Source organism: Hippoglossus stenolepis, chromosome 14 (genome assembly GCF_022539355.2).
Source record: "Hippoglossus stenolepis isolate QCI-W04-F060 chromosome 14, HSTE1.2, whole genome shotgun sequence".
Classification (NCBI taxonomy): Eukaryota; Metazoa; Chordata; class Actinopteri; order Pleuronectiformes; family Pleuronectidae; genus Hippoglossus; species Hippoglossus stenolepis.
Genome location: NC_061496.1, coordinates 9,153,119 through 9,170,275, shown reverse-complemented (window position 1 = coordinate 9,170,275; position 17,157 = coordinate 9,153,119). Strand labels below are relative to the sequence as shown.

Here is a 17,157-nt window from a genome sequence, read left to right as displayed (position 1 = left end):
TTTGATAGAACAACAAGAGCAGACGGCTTCATAAAGATGTTAAACACTGGTCTGTCTTACATTCTGTGTTAAATTCAAACAGCACTGACAGTTTACATCCGTGAGCTGATCTTGTTGTTATATTAATAAAAAATCAACTTATCTCTGTCTTACTTCTTCTTTTAGTTTTCAGGGCTCCTGTTAACTCTGAGTAAAAAGTTGGTCTAAGTCAGTTTTAGTGAGTTTCCCCTAAAATAAACCACCTTCAAATCTTCATGAGTTTTGTGAAGCTTATAGAGATAAAGGTCACTTAATGCATTATTTTGATAAAACTAAATTAGACATAATAGTATGAGTCAGTAATATTTGTTTGAAATCAAATAAGATGAGTTGTTTTTCAGTTTATTTTATGCAGTTTTCACATCAAACATTACTAATTCACCAAACTCCCCCCCCCGCTGTAAAGTGGCTCTCCACCAAGGGACTGTCAATGAAAATCAACACTGACAGGACATGAAAACACAAAATATATGTCCTTTATAATGCAAACCTCATGGTGAAAAGTGTTTTCTTTTTTCAGGATTTCACCAACTGAAATTTCTAAATGTTTTGGTTTTAAGGAAGCTTCATAAAGATGCCCTGATCTTCTAACATATTTCAGTGGCCCCTTAAGGTCATACTCTGGTCAACAGACAAAACAAAACATTATTTAAAAAGAAATCCAGAAAGATCAGCATATTTTGTTTCTTTTAATGGTTTGCTCCGTATTGTCCCAAAAATAGAGAAATGTCCCTAAGGAACTTGTTTAATCAACAAGACGGTTTCAGCTCTAATTATGTACCTACGTTTCTTTCTTAACCCCTTAATAATCGTGTGAACACTTAATTACTCTCTACACCACAGTATATTTCTACTCCAGAAAACATTGCATGGATAGAGGGACTAATAAATTCCTTGCTGTAAACCTTTGTACTGAGTGGAATTACAGACCAATTATTTTTGAAAAGTTGTGAACTTTGGTCTGAAGATTGCTGTGTTGAATGCTTAACAGACCGCTGAAATAGCTGATATTTTATGTAAAACATTTACTACAAATTCTTTATTTCAGAATCTCCAGGAAGAATGAACACAAAGTTTTCTATCTTCACTCTGCACCATTGACACATCGTACTACAACTGCTGTTATCTTAACTGCTATTTTTGCACTCTCAATCCATTTTTGCACTATTCCGGTTTTCACTACTCTCATCCTATCCACCGTGTGCCTTTTGACTGCATACTACCTTGTACTATGTACTATGTTTTGAGTATTTAATAGGTTGCATACTTATATGTTCTGTCTACTTATACGTTTACCCTGGGGATTACAGAGAAACTGCATTTCAACCGCGTCTATGTCCTGTATATAGCAGAATTGAAGATAAAGTTGACTTTCACCAGACTGCATGTTAAGGACAGGCACTGCACAACATTGACATCTAAATATTTCTTGCAGATAAACCAGGTAGGATGAACACAATTTGTTCTACATTCACTTGGAACCATAGACTGGCACGTTAAAGACATTCACTGCACTATGAAAAACATTGACTATACTCGATCCCAGGTCCCTTTTGTTCTGTTTGGTAAAGAAAGCTGCCACCAGCCGTGTTTTCTAAGTGAATTAAATTCAAATAAACGATGCAAATAAAGCCTCTTCTCTGCGCCCATTGGCTGCTTCTGCTCTTCTTGCATTTACCGACAGCCCCTGCTCCGGGTGGTGGAGGAGGAGGAGGAGGTGGTGGTGATGGTGGGTACCGGGGGGGGGGGCGGCCCCTGCTGATTCAGAGGTTAGGAATTTGCATCTGATCGCTGTTTGTCAACCAATGATGTGAGTGAGCTGTCCACGCCTCTGCTCCCCCCCCCCTCAGTCTGAGCGGTGCGGTCTCTCAAACTGTGAAAACACAATCACACGCAAACGCCGAATGCGTGGATATCATGCAGTCACATGAAACCCGCGTTAATCCGAGCTGATAAACACACGAGCCGCCGCCGCCGCCTCCGCCGCTGCTCCTCTTCTTCCTCCTCTTCCTCCTCCTCTTCTCGCTGTGTTTTCCTCGGCGTGTGACCGGAGGCGCAGCCCGGACCCCGGAGCTGTGGAGGGGGCAGAAGACGGGGAATGTGTCTTCCGGTTCCAAAGAGCGTAAAAAAGCCAACGGAAGCCAACGTGGTAAGTTTACGTTGACGTTTTTATTTTTGCGTTGTTTACATGTGTACACGCTCGTGAAGAATTTCCGCGTGTGCGTGTGTGTGTGTGTGTGTGTGTGTGTGTTGTTTGTGTGTGTGTGTTTCTCTTTTTTTAATCGTCACTTCCAGGACGCAGCGGTTTTTTTTTTTATTTTATCGATACGTTATCGCATCGACTGATCAATTGGCCATAGCTGAGGCAGCGGAGGGTTACATGTCACCCAACAACGTCCGCGGAGTGTCATGGCACTATTTCCTGCAGTGGAGCCAAACGGAGGAGCCTGTGATTTAATTCCTGCGCCTTGTTTTTAGTGGGTTTTTGTTGGTTTAATCAAATTTAGCAGCGACATAAGGGATAGGAAACAGAAACGATGACGTGATGCTGTTTTGCTGTCAGCTGTGGAAATAGCGGCAAACTGCAAAAAAAAACAAAAAACATTCGACTTTTGAGCCGTTAACTTCAAACAGCTTTTAATTGCCAACGTTCCAAATGTGCTAGCAGGAGTTAGCTAGCTTCTTCACTTCATCTGAGCTACGTCAGTTCTGTCCCCGTTCAGTGTAGAAGAAGAAGAAGAAGAAACCAGCTGTGAGACATGTGCAGTTACAACAGCCTGTTAAAGTCATTTCTTCTTTTTTTTTTTTTAAATGGCCCCTCCTGTACAATATGAATAAACCATTCTGGAATTTACAGTTTGGTTGCATGACTTCAGCACATCCTATTGACAAGTTGGATATAAAGTCAGTGCACGTGACAGCATCTACGACTGCTCTGTCAAAATGTCACCCTGGGGCTCGGGTTAGTGACAGTAGCTCGATTTAAGGGGGTTTATCAGTATTATTCCCACATTCAGGGTCGGAATGAAATAAACAAACAAACAAATGTCCGTGTACTTATTCCTGCTCGTTGTCATAGTCCTGAGAACGTTGACAGGTTTTAGATCGTTGGTCAAAACAAGACATTTGAAGAAACCGTCATAGATATTTATTTTTCTGCTTTACGACGTATTCTAGTCTAAATGATTAACCAAGACTATAATCTGCAGACTAACCAGTAGTGGAAATAATTGTTAGCAGCAGCCATATTCAACGTAAACACCAGAAGCAGAGTGATAAAGATGCAACAGTTTGGTGTTATTGGTTTTGGCAGATGGGGTTATAAGATAAAGGTTAATAATAAGAACCTCAAATTTATATATAGCTCCTTTCAAGAGACCCCAGAGGAGTTACTATGGGGCCCTGTAATAATCTCACTCTCTCACGTAAAAACCCTTAAATTGTTTTGTGGGGAGTGAAAAACCAAGGTGGAGTAGGTGGATAAAAGAGTCTGTCAGCGTCTGTTAGCGGCTGAGATCAGGACAAGTCAAGTCAAAGCTTCCACAAGTCCGACGTGTACACAATGAGATGCCTTCAGTAGCACAGAGGCCTGGTGGGAGAATCCTCTGTCTGCAACCGGCTGCATATTCGTCTCAATGACGTCAGCAGACACTAAAGACAGACAGAACGTTTTTTATCCGCAGTGGATTAAAAAATAAAAGAGTTCAAAAGGTCTTTGTATTTGGTGTTTCAGGAGTCTGGTTGGTCAGCGCAAGCTGATCAAAACTTACAGCCACAACCGAAACTGACTGGCATTTGATTTGTGGTTGATGTAGTTTCTCACAAAGTATTGGGGGTGGGGGAGAACAGGCACAGGAAGCCGGTTGTATTTTGAAGCCATGTGTATAGTGCTTTGTCATAATGACCTTAAACATATACAGTGTTGTTCTGGAAATCACATGTTTAACTGCTTGGTTTCAGTGGAGATCTTAGATGTCTTGGCGTCATGTAAATTTGGTTTCAGGGGGTTTTTCCCACACTATCCAGAAAATATTTGTGAAAATGCAGAATATTTGATCATGTAAAAATGGTGAAATTGAAAGACCTTGGCCCGTATGTTTCAATCTACTGTGTAACTGAAGTGACAGTAACACCGTTGTGAAATTTCCTTGGCGTGAAGAAATGTATTTAACATGAGGTCTCAGACAGACATCTGCGGTTTGCTGTAACATCACCAATTGATGAGGAAATGTGATTTTGAAACCTGAAAACATGAAGAAGAAACGCGTATGACAGGTTAAACAGCCGTCTTTTCACTTGGACGTTCACATGTAGATTTTTATGGCAAAGGAATTTGAGAAGAGGCTTTTCACTCTGTGAGAGGATTTACCACCAGCCATTGGTGGCAAACTGGTCAGGATTTACTGCACCGGGTTTCCTAAACCAGCCATTTCAGCGAGGAACCACTCAGCTGATAGTCGAATTTGATAATATGTTTGACTTGGCACGTTGCTCTTCTACACAAACCGACTCTCTAAAGTTGTGGTCGACCATTGGAAAGGAGGTGTGAAATGTTTGAGAACGTGCCACCTGTGGTGTCCCGGTGTGATTATTCAGCACTGAAAATCTTCAGCGATAGTCCCAAGGCCTTATTACAACTTGCACCCCACCAGCCTCCAATCACATTAGAGGCTTGCCTAGAAATTGCCACACTAATCTGATTGGAACAATCTGGCATATGGTTTCCTTTGACCAACTCCAGCTAACTGCATCAGCGCAGTGTTTCCAATGGAGTAAAGTACGGCTGCTGTGTGTGTGGGGTGTGTGTTTACAATGTTATTGGCCCATTGTGGATTAGAAACGTATGGCCAGTGATGACGCTCAGGTCTTAAAAGGTCTCCATATAATGTAGGTTGGCCCTAATGAGAAACACACTTTGTAATGCAACCACATTTACATAAAGATGCTTGTTTTTTCTCTTGCTTTGGATAACTGGCGCTTGTGTTGTTACTTCCCATTCGCGGCATGATGCTATAGGGGTAAACCTTTACCTGCCATTATGAAACTGATATTCTGACTTAAATAGGAAGTTGGTTATCAAGCTGCAGTTGTTATGCAAAGCAGGTTTCTACATATATTAGTCTGTTAAAGCTGATGGACATGAACATCTGTCTATAGATACCATCTTATTACAAGCCTCAGTAATGCTTGTAGACATTTCAGAGAGTCAATATTACACTACATTACATTTGGTGGACGCTTTTATCCATTTAGGGATTTAGTATCTTGCCCATTCAGTATCTTGCCCAGGACACTTGGGCATGCAGATAGCGAAGACTGATGATTGAACCGCTGCCGCCGCAGTGTTTGGGCAAACAAACACTGATATGTCTGTGAAAGGCTCATATCAGCCGATATTATCGGTGTCTACCTATTACTTCCTATTATTGATGTCATAAAATCAAGTTGTTCTAGTGCTGTAAAAGTTGGTCAATAGGAAATTATTTAATAGGATCATCATAAATATCTTTGGGTTTTTGACTGTTGATTAGATAAAATTGTGAATTTGAAGTAATAGTCTTTGAATTTTAAATCTTTTATATGCATTTTGGTCTTTTGTCTGGCAATGTAAAAGCTAAATTAATGGATGATTTTAAAAAAAAATAATCAAAAGATTAGACAATATAAATGCAGCTCCAATTCCTCCTTTCTTTCTGGCCTTTCTATCCAGGGAGAAAGCGTCATGTCTGAGGTTTACCTGTGATGAATCAGTCTTATCATTGATTTGGTTAAAGCAGTTTGTCTACTTTCTGTCATGTTGTCCTGACATTCGTTGTGCCATCCTTCTCTTGACATGAAAACTGGTGCCTGTGACCATGTCTCTAAATCAAGTGTATGTTGTGATCTGTATTGCAACTAACTCAGCTTCACATAAAGTCCAGTGTATTAGAGAGAGAATTTAGTTTGTGTTCCAAGTGGTTAGCGATGCTTTGGGAGTTCACTGGGTAACGTGTTCAAGTCGGTTAAATGTACATATCAAGATGTGAGGCGGGCCTTGTTATCATTCAAACGTTTACAAGCTTCCTGTCATCACATAGATGTGATCTCAGCCCAAAGGTATTTGAACAACATTTGGAAGCAGTGTAATATGCAAAGTGTGTGCTCAGTTTGCCCCCATGTCTTGTCTTGGCAGCGTGAACACCAGTCACTCGCAGTCAGCCACTGAACTGGTTACTGGCTGTAGATTAATGACAGAAAAGCATGCACAGACAAGACAAACGAGTCAGTTTGTTTTCAGATTCTCAACCTGTAATCCTCTACAGGTTTATAAAGGCTGCTGTTATGCTGTCTATACATTCAGATCTCCCTGACAGCTTAAGGGCGTGTGCTGAGGGCCTACATTGAGTCATCCGAATGCTTCAGTAATAACCCACCTGTGAATATCAGCATGAATTGTATCACTGAATGCCACTGTCATTCTCACACCACAAGTTTTCCTGCCATTACAGAAGTGGGAAGCAGCGTGGCTTGGCTGGCTTTCAGCTGTTCCTGTGCCAAAAACTACATTTCTGAAGGGCCTGTGCAGCACGTGGGGCTTTAACTTTGTTATCCTGCCAAAAAATGCAGAAAAAAAAACTCACAAGTTACTTCACTGCTTGGGCTGGAGCCATGGGGGAATCCCAGCAGGGCTGACGGTGACGCAGCCGGAGAGTGAAGTAAGGAAGGGTCTTAGGTTTTGGGATGCCCTACAGTTTCTCAACAAGGCTGTTGTAGGTTCTGTGTATTCAGTCAGCAGCTGACGCTGTGCCAGCCACCGTGATCTATCCTAGTACTTTTCTGCCTGGATACCAGCACACAGCTGCAACATGTTGACATGTCCGTGAAACCCGAAGCATTTGTCTTTCATATTTGCGTCCGCTGGTTCCTGGCAGCCTTCCCAAGCAATCAAGAGCTCATCTAATCAGATTCCTGACAATAGATATACACATAGTTAATGAGCAGACAGAGCAGCCTTTATGGTTTTATTAGGCCGGGCACCTGCACGTGAACCAACAACCACAGATTAAGCACAGTGGCAATTTTATGTTCTGGATGTCTCCGCGTACAATTCACAGAGCGCTTTATGTAAGATTTCCACTCGTCTGTCGCCTCTCTGCAGACAAAAGACATGATTGTTAAAGATCACAATGCAATGACATGACCACACATTTACAATATAAACCAACAAGTTAATCCAGTTTGGGACATTCGTGCCATTCAATGAAAATTCGACCCCTCCCCTTCCCATCACCCCCACCCACCTCCTGCACTAGAGGAACTGTCATCACACCATCGTTCTAGAGTTACAATAGCAAATTCATTGAGCTCTGCAAGCAGCGACACGACCCAGCCCCCTGAATCCTCACTGTTTATGGCATAGTTGTGTTAAACACGGGTATTTGACTCGGTAGGCTGTTTCTGGATGTCACATTAAAATGAAAATAGTAAATAGTTAATGCAAAAATGTTAATGTTGGGGGAGTTATAGTTATTTAAGTTACAAGTGCATTTTAAGAAATGCGTTTCTCCTGTTGAGCCATAGTTGGTTTTCTGGTAAAAACTGACTTATTACATAATATGAAACTATGGAATTGAGTAATAAAGGAATGGATAGAAATGTACATGTTCAAGTAATGTACTTGATAAGTGTTGCAATGCATTCCAGTCCAAAAGCCATGAACGACTTCTTCATTGTGGAGCAACATAAGTCACGATTGTGTCTATTTGGTTTTGATTGAACTTTGTCTTGAGCTCCACAAAAGGAACAAATACATGCAAGTCAAAAATTATAAGGAAACCTGACATCAAGGGTCGTTGTTTTACTTGGGTAGTGACTGTGTTTAGCTGTTTCTCAACCAGAGCTGTCATCAGTTATGTTTGCTGTCATAATACTGCAGTCTCCACGTGAATCCACAGGCAGGGCTGTTACATGGCGAGGTCAATATCCACCAGTGGACATGAAGGAGTGCAAACATTTCAGCAGAATCAGCAGAGACTTTGTTTTCTTCTTTTATTTGAACTATTCGTCTGATGACTGTCCCTGTGAGAAGACATCCATGTAGCAGAGTTTAAAGGTTTTTTGGTATAATACATCTAATATATAAGTTTGATTATTTTCAGCCCACATAGGAATGTTTAGAGCACCCTTTTCAGTCAAGACATCAAGAATGATTAAGTGTCATATCTGTTTCATTCCCCGTCGCCCTGTTTTCAGAGTGGAAAATCCCCAGAGGCATTGATCATCATGGGCCAGCAGCGCTGTCTGAATCTCCAATATATCAATATTTAACTGAAATATATTCAACTCTGCTTGGTGTTGCTTGCTAGTAATGCTGTTGAATGAGGGAATAAGAAAAGATGAGATTGAACTTTATTAATCCCAAAGGACATGTTTGTGCCAGATCTGGCTCCAAAGTTACAATAGTAAGTATGGAAATTTCAAATGTAATCAGGAGTAAGAGAGGACCAGTACCTAAATATATAACAATACAAATAAGATAAGTCTAAAAACAACATAAGAATATCGGAATAGAAAAAAATAGTACTGGAAATGACAAATGAAAAGTAAGATTGAGCTTTATCTAATATTACACTGTTTAAAACACTTCAAGTAAAAGCATTGACCAAATAAATACATGCAAGATGCACAACTACTAGGAAAAAGACTTTTGCTTGCTTTCATTTGATTATTTTCACAATAAAATAAACTCATAAATCCAGATATTTTATACCACATAGCAGATCGTACATGTATCCGCCTCTCTGTCCGGCGGGTGAGTCCTGTGGGTTGATAGATAACCACAGGTTTCACTGCTGATAAGTAGATCACTGGATTATTTTTGCTATATACCCACTTAATTTATGGCATAGCTGGGGCTAATCAGATTTGGTTCGCTGCATTTCTCCGGCTCACTGGAAGAGGTCAGTGGAAAGTGCGTGACCAGCCTGTGCGACACTTCCTCAATGATCTTGTTGTTGGTGCAGCGGGGCTCAATGGAGCCTGTGTTATTGCCTCGCGAGGTAATAGTGCAAGGAATGTGAGAGAGGGACTCTTAATCAAGACCAGCACCACTGAATTTTTGTTTTATCCCTTTTTCTCTCCTTTTTTATGGAGAAAGCATCATGAATGGCAACTGTTTCATTTCTCTGTTCACAATTACTCTTTCACTTCAATACTAAATGAAAAACTGTGTCGACATGATGAGATGAGTGCTGTAAACAAACAAAGCTTTTAAAGGGACATGTTCTTTATCATGACATTAGGTCAAATGAAATATAATTTAAAAATGAAATTAGGTTTTTATTTAATTCATTACTCAATTAAAATGTTACGACATGATGATTAAGATAGTTGAATTCATTTATTATTTATTCACTATCCAGAAAGTGGACATACTATTTATTCTCCTATTTATTTATTCTAAGATTTAGAAGCTCACCTTTCTGATTTTGGCTGCACCCTCCAAGCTTTTTAATTGAAGCCCAAAAAATTTGACTGTAGCTTCTTCCTGGTTCTTATCTCATACCTTGAAAGCCGTGCAGTTTGCTTGTTTATGTAAATGTATGTCCTGCTGCCATTTACAAACATAGGTAAACACATGTAAACAGAAATGGACTGACAGTTTGAATTAGGAGAGGTGTGGTTGTGTGTCGTAAGCATCTTTTATGTATTCACGTTATTTCTAGGGAGTAAAGTACAAACAAAGACTAAATAATCTTTAAACAAAGTTTGATTTGTGCTATTCAAATAAGACGGGCTGTCCCACAGTAAACAATGATGATTTACAGCTATAGATAAAGGTAACGAATAACGAATTGTGAAAGATAAATATATAAAAAGATACAAACTTTGTAGTTGTGCTGCAGTATAGTATATGTCCAGGAATGCTGGTATAGATAGCATCATCAAAAAGCCAGTTTTCCTGTAAAAGCCCGTTGATACATGGTACATGACCAGACACGGTAATGATACGATAAAGCCCAACAACAGGCTTCTGTCAACCCGTAAACTGCACACGTTCAAGCTGGTATAAATAGAAAACTCCAGTAGACACGTTGGTTGCACACAGTCTTTTATTTAAAACAAGTGTAGCATGAGCATCATGGTGATGTGATAAAGAAAACGCAGCACAGAGACTCCAACCTGCATTGTCAGAAAACCAAGTGCCACCCACTATGATTTATATGTGGTCTTTAGGAGAGTGAGCACTAACAAAGAGAAAAACATAAATCTTGTGACTTTAAGAATCTAGTTCTCTGTGAATTTCCAGTCATGCAGAACAGACAGACCTTTTTGATTTTAATAGCCAGTTTCAAGTCTCACAAGACCTCACCCAGTTCATCTCGAAACCACTCGGCTTTATCAGGCAAGAGATGGTTTGTATTTTTAAGACTTTGAATTAAAAAGCCAGATGTGTATCTGTGCTGATGTTGGTACATGAGAATAAAACCACCTACTGAGGAAAAACCCTGGTGAATTTAACCTTTTTTCATGAAATATCAAAACTATCTTCTTTACACACTTGTCGGAAATGCCATGTGTGAGTTACACCAGCAGTTATCTGAAAGAAGAAAATGGAATCCCATATTTTTGTGGTGTGAGAATGCTTTGATGCTTTCACCAGAGTACATTATCAGTATGTATGTATATATGTTCATGTATGTGGGGCAGGTCCCTTTATCTAGTTGGAATTAGACCCTTGGCTCTTGTTGTTATCACTCCGTCGTGTTTGCTCAGACCTTGTAGTCTTCCACCTCACAAATGTGGGTTTAAAAAAAAAAAGAAAGAGGATTAACCCGTTAGCTCTCATCTTTTCTACTTGATCCCTCATTCTGCCAACTGTTAAAGTTTCTTTCCCGGCCACTCCTCTCTGACCCCCACATGGGCGACCGTCACCTATACCAGCAGGCCAGCCTTCCTTTAGCCAATTATGGTGTTAAATGGGCCCTAAGTGTCTTTACTTTAGCTGTGCAGTTTAAGGGATTGTCTGTTATGTTGTGCGAAATTTAGCTTGTGGCAATTACTCCTTCACCCTGAGCTCACAGTGTACACAGCAAATTCTGTGTACTCACACATTCGTTTTTTTAAATGCAAATTTAAGTCTAGAGTTGTGACAATAGACCGGGAGGGAAAATATGAATGTGAGGGTGTGAAAGAAAAGACAATAAAAGAAGACAGCAAACCGATGAACAGGCAGTGTCTAGGTGGAGCAGTTAACGGCAGGCAGATAAGGGACACATTTAATCAAACTCTGCTTCGAAGTAGCTACGTTTTTGTTTTGCATGAAAAATGGTCTCTGAAACAGACCATTGACAGAAAATCAGCATACGTCAGCCACCGCGCAAAGATTTACATTTGTCCTTTGGTCAATTGCAAATGCAAGATGCAGAAGTCATATTGATCCGGAGACGGCCTACATTCAGAAAACCTTCATAAAGCTCTGAATGTGGAGGAAATCATTAGTTAGTTTGCTAAATCTTCCCTGACCTTTACTGCAGCTATACATAGCATAGTATAGTTTTAACAGCATTTTTGAGACTGGAAGAAAAAGGGGGGGTGGCACACATGCTGTGAAACCTGTTTACTCCTTGGTCATAAAGCAACTTCCTCTCAGAATTCGTCAGCCATGCAGCAGTTTGAGAATAAAGCAGGACTTCCATAAAACAGCTGGTCACTGTCCCGAGGGGTCAATGTAAAGAAATGTCCAGAAAATGTACGGACGTGGTTTTCCCCACCACTGCTGCAGTGTAAATGCGACCCAGCAGGGTTTTTTTAGGGGATTTGGCCCTTTCCCTCTTGAGAGTGCTCGGTTTCACAGAGAGTTGTGTTTAAGATATTAAAGGCCTTATCACTTTGGCCATGGTCTGGTTAAATGTAATGTGTAAGAACGAGATACCAAAGGCAACCACCAGCCAATCTGCAGAGTAGAGTTCCAATCAGAAAGGGTTAACGCAGAGCTCTACCGGCTTCCTAAAGAACTGTTTGTACCCTAGAACATTGTATAAGTCAATATTTCGCTTAAAAGATAAAGTTCTATACCTATAACTGGTTCTTTAACATTCAGATCCCTGAGTTATTCTCTGAGAAATCGATGAAAATGTCAAGAACATCCTGTCTCACAATCTTAAAGTAAATGGCTCTTCCCTGACTTATTCTGTATCCTTTGGCCTAGTGTCATGGTAATCCGTTCAGTAGTTAATGCTTAATCCTGGTAATTAACAGGCAAACAAACAAACACAGACAGAAAAAAACCTTACACACATGTTACAACATGTGTCACCAGTAAGGTGCCACTTAGACTGAGCGAAGAGCGAGAACCATAAACCATTTGGTGGCTGCGTTCATCTGTTGCTTGAATTTATTGAGCGCAAGTGTTAAAGGGTGAGATCAGCTGCTGCAGTGTTTGGTTGGAAGTAAAAAAACAGCAGACGTTTGGGCCACATGAGACTCAGGCACCCACAGCTGACTATCCTCCCTGTAAACATTTGACTCTTCATTTTATTGTTGCATGCCATGTATTCAAGTATTTTTGTCGTCTCATGATCAACATCACAGCCGCATAAAAAGCTTTCGCAAAACGTGCCTCATTGTTTGGGGAAGCGGCGAACACATACAGTGATGCAATGTAATTTGCACCATCCAACATGTAGGAAATCATGATGGTTTGTGAAAAAGCACTGGTATGAAACGAAGTGACCACTTCTCCTTCCCTCTGCACAGGAATAGTCATCCGAGCAGCTTTGTTCTGATGGACACTTCTGTCTTTGAAATTACATGTATGACACATGGAGGGAGGCGCTGTCTGATGCCGCATTGTTTCTCTTTGGCTCACTCTGTTCTCATGGCTTTTTGACATGTTGAGTAATGGATAGTCTAAATAATAGTGTTTAAACATGCCAACACTGCATGCACAGGCTGTTCTGACATGAATTTGCTGTGTCACTTCATGCAACTGGATTGTCAAGAGGTGCCACCAGTAAATATTTGTGTCTTTCCACGTAGGACACGACAGGACAAGTTGTCTAAATCAAACCAGATTTAATCCTGCTTACACTGCTGCTATTCTTCGTCTGACAACTGCTGCTGTTCACTCGTGCCTCTGTCGCATATAAAGAATGTAATGAATCAATATTGAGTATCTGTCGGCTGCCTCGCTCTATCTGCTCCGTCAGTTGTCACTTCCTTCACCCGCTGAAGAAATACAAGTTTCACAGCTCTTGTTTCCTTGCGCAACATTTCTCTAACACACAGACGTAGTGTAGGGTGACAGATGATTTTTTTTCCCCCTGTCCATGCTGACGTACAAACTTCTGCAGGATTACTTTTATTTCCCGTAACATTTTGCTTGTCAGCGGTTATATCACTGACCAATATTTGCCTTTCTTATAGTTCTCTATAGTTTTTAATAGTCATGGCAGAACTTGGTGCTTTTAAATACATTTTATAGCTGAGGAATCGGACCAGTTAAGCTACAGTGAGGAGCTGCAGGCTGACTGCATGTTGGGTATGTGGCTGAGTAAAGTGACGACTCAAGGCATTTGTCTTGTTTCTTGTCTTCACACTTTCCAACTGTGTCTACAATGTCAGCCATTTTAGATGAGTTGGGTGATGATTCTTAGACAGTTTCTTGCACAATCTTTTTAAAGTCCTGATACTTATGATGATGTCAGGTTATGATGAAGTATTTTGTTATTTGTGAAACCTTGACTCGAGTATAACTTAACAAGATGCTTCATTCCTTATTTCAATACTGGTGACAAGTTGATTGTCTGATATTCACCCTAAAATTCGGACTTTATTTTCCTAATATTACGAAATCTCCGAATTTCAAAGTTGACCGACTCAAGTTGAAAAAACCCAAGTAAAACCAGCAAATATTCCCATTTCCCTTAAAAAGTAACTCATGCGATGGATTTTTTAACGAGAGAGTCATTCGTGCATTCATCCAGAATGTACCCAGTGTAAAAGTCCTATGTAAAACCTATAGTTTCTGAAAGCATCAGGGCAGGTAGTGATTAGCGAGGTCTGTCTATTCATGTATTAGTCAGAGTAGCTGAATGAGTGGTGGTGCACAGTCACTGCTGCCTCATGTCATGACTGCTGCTTCGACATATCCAGCACCTGCACTCGAATTTAGTTTCCCCACGTGCTGTTGACTTGGCTCGCGGCTCTTATCTCTGCGCGACTGATCTGAGCCACAACCTCCCCACACTCATTAATAGAGAACAGACATCGAAGCTTATTTCTGATAAACCGAGACTGCGCTGCATACCTGAGCACTTCCATGGAACAGGTATGTAGGAGAACCATTATCGCTTACAGACATTTAAAATAGGGGGGGTAGAAACACACCAGTCATACCTCAGTGGAGTCACAGATCCGAATATACATTGTGTGGGTTTTAACAGTGTTGACTCGTAGTACTTGTGTTTGCTGTCGCGCTCAAGTTCTCTCTGGCTTGGAGCCAACCAGGTAAAGAAAGTGACGGTTCTCCCTTTGATTTCACTTCCTGTTGTTATTGCGGTTAAAACATTTTGTCCCATGTGAGCAGTGTGCCTGTCCGGTGTGTGTGTGTGTGTGTGTGTGTGTGTTGTGTGTGATTAATCCTGCCCACGCTATATAGTGAACATGAACTCAGTGACACTGTGTTTATGCTTCATGTTGATTTTAGGCTTGCTATGTGAAATTGGGCATTTCCTCTTTCACATTGTCTCAACACGTGATTTGAGAGCGGTTAGGGTTTTGAGAAGTCCTGCAGTTGATTCAAAATTATTGGTCAAGTTCCTCAAACAACAAGAATGAAACATGCACAAAATAGTTTTGATTTTAACCATGCGTACCTTACAGCTTGAAATGAGATCGAGCTGAATATGTCCACTTTAGTGAAAGGCCAACAAACGGAAAGTTTGAAAATAGAAACACGTTTTTCTGATCTGATGCTTCGAGAAAAGTTGTTTCACAGTTTGGTCGCAGCCACAACAAAACGGTTTTGCCTTTTAACTGAAGTTACTGATGTTAGCAGACAGTGGGGAAGTAGCAGGCTGACACTCTGTTTTTCTTTCTGTCCCTCAGGTCTTTGTAGTCTGTCAGCGTACTCTCATACTCCCACCTTCTCTTCCACTGCTTGTGCCTCATTGAACCCTGTGCGACTCAGCTCGGCCGACAACTTTGGTTTCCCCCTCAGCTGCAGGAAAAACCATCGAGACAAGCAAGAGGCCTCTGTCTCCAGAAGTGAAGCCTCTCTCTGACTGCATGTCTCAGAGCTCTGACCGACCCCTGTTCTCCTCCTCCTTCCACGTCTCCACGAGGACCCACATTTCCACATAGCCATAACCTATAAACCCCCATCCAGCTGCTAGCTGCTTCATCGCAGGCGCAGTTGTTGATTTCGCTGCCTGAGCAGAAGGATCGACCACTGTCCCACGACTGGCCCCCAACTGGTGCTCCTTCAGTGGGGGAGGGAGGGGAAGGAGAGCAGCTGAACGCTGTGCCGCTTTCCCTGGAGATGAAGCTGCAGGCCGTCATGGAGAACCTGCACAGGCAGCAGAGGGCCAAGCTGCTGATGGAGCAGCAGCTACAGCAGCAAGCTGCTGCTCAACACACTCAGGTGCGCACAGGTGGAGGAGGGAGGGACGAGCCAATGGGGAGCCCAGCCCCTGAGTCAGAGCAGGCCCAGATGGCGGCGTTAGCGGCCATGCGTGCCGTGGCGGCCGGGCTGCAGAGAGTGTCTGACAGCCCCATGTCGGAGCGCAGCAGCGGCGGCGAGGATGACGTTGATGATGATGACAATGACGAAGGGGAGGAACAATACAAAGATATGATGGGCTCAGATGAGGAGGAGCAGATGTAAGTATCCAATGTCTCTGTTCTGGTCGTCTTAAAGCTTCTTTTATTTCTTTAATGTCTTTTAAACTATTTCATTCTGTTTTTAACACACACAGCAAACGGAAATGGGATGAGGAGGACTTTGAAGGCGAGATGGAAGAAGACTTTGACGATGACCTGGCAGAGGAAAATCTGCCAACAGGCCATGATGCTGTGGCCCCAGGGAAAGGCATCCTCCTGTTGCCCCACCGCCAGCTCCATCCCCACTCCCAGGTTCTGAAGGCGCGCCCTAGTGTCGACCAGGAGCCCCGTGTAGCTATCTTGCCTCCCCATGCCACGCACAGCCATCTGGGCGGGCAGGACCACGGAGAATGGACCTACGAGGAGCAGTTTAGACAGGTAGGATCTGTTGTATCTTGGTGTCTTAGAGGCTGTACTTCTCTGTTGAAAGAGAATTGCATATAAATTAACCCCACAACTACAGATACAGTCATGTGAAATATAATTTCCCTCATATCAGCTAAATCCTTACATAATCTAAAGTCAGCTGCTGTCTCTTTCTGAGAAAGTACATTCATCAGAAATGCTGTATGCTGACGAGGGAGCCACTTCTGGCCTTCACACCCTCCTCACATCAAACTGTATGACACTTTCTAAGAAGTACAACACGTAATCCAACCAGGGTGGGAATTTTACACCAGTCACTGGATAAATGTTGATGAGGCTTTAAAACTTTAACTGAGCCAGCAGACACTTTGGACGGGTGCCTGTTGTTTAGGATCTGGTCAGTTTTTCTGGTGGAGCAGCTTCAAACTGAGACCTTCGAGTAAGAAAATAGTTGTTTCCTGTCATGAATAGTTCCTGTGAGCTGAGGAAGAGAGGCTGAGGGCAGCTAGGAGAAAGAGGAGGAGGGGATAGGGAGCTTTTTAATAGCTTTACCATGCTGGCGTTTACTGTAAACATGTTGGTGGGCTGGATATGATGAGGGAGGCCTCAGTGGAATAAGACGGGCTGCTTACGCAAAGAGATTTGAATCTGTCAACAGCCAAATTTAGATCGAGGGCTGCTGTCGATAAAAAAGACTCCAAGTGAGGAATGATGTATCAATTCAGCACTGATTATAAATAACTAAATCACTTAATGATATTTGCTCCACAAGGTGATGACATTTAGCTGTTTAAATTGACATCAGTCCAGTGTAAAATGAGATTTAAAAGTTTATTCGGGTAAAATTGGATCATCAGTGAAAAAAAAAAAGATAAAATACTCCGAGGC

The 17,157-nt window shown here is 41.7% G+C and overlaps 1 protein-coding gene across 3 annotated transcripts in view; it reads left to right on the top strand.

Annotated features, from left to right (window-relative positions):
- The first annotated feature begins 1,888 nt into the window (after positions 1 to 1,888).
- Positions 1,889 to 17,157, top strand: part of arid3a (AT rich interactive domain 3A (BRIGHT-like)) — a 42,598-nt gene continuing 27,329 nt past the window's right edge. The window contains exons 1-3 of one of the 3 annotated variants that reach the window (XM_035177230.2): positions 1,889 to 2,188; positions 15,130 to 15,903; positions 15,999 to 16,281. In XM_035177230.2, coding sequence (XP_035033121.1) covers positions 15,563 to 15,903; positions 15,999 to 16,281 — 624 coding nt within the window. In that variant the 5' untranslated portion in view covers positions 1,889 to 2,188; positions 15,130 to 15,562. Of the gene's footprint in view, positions 2,189 to 5,578; positions 14,351 to 15,129; positions 15,904 to 15,998; positions 16,282 to 17,157 lie in introns of those variants that run through there. The other 2 variants (XM_035177228.2, XM_035177229.2) reach the window with 2 other exon arrangements.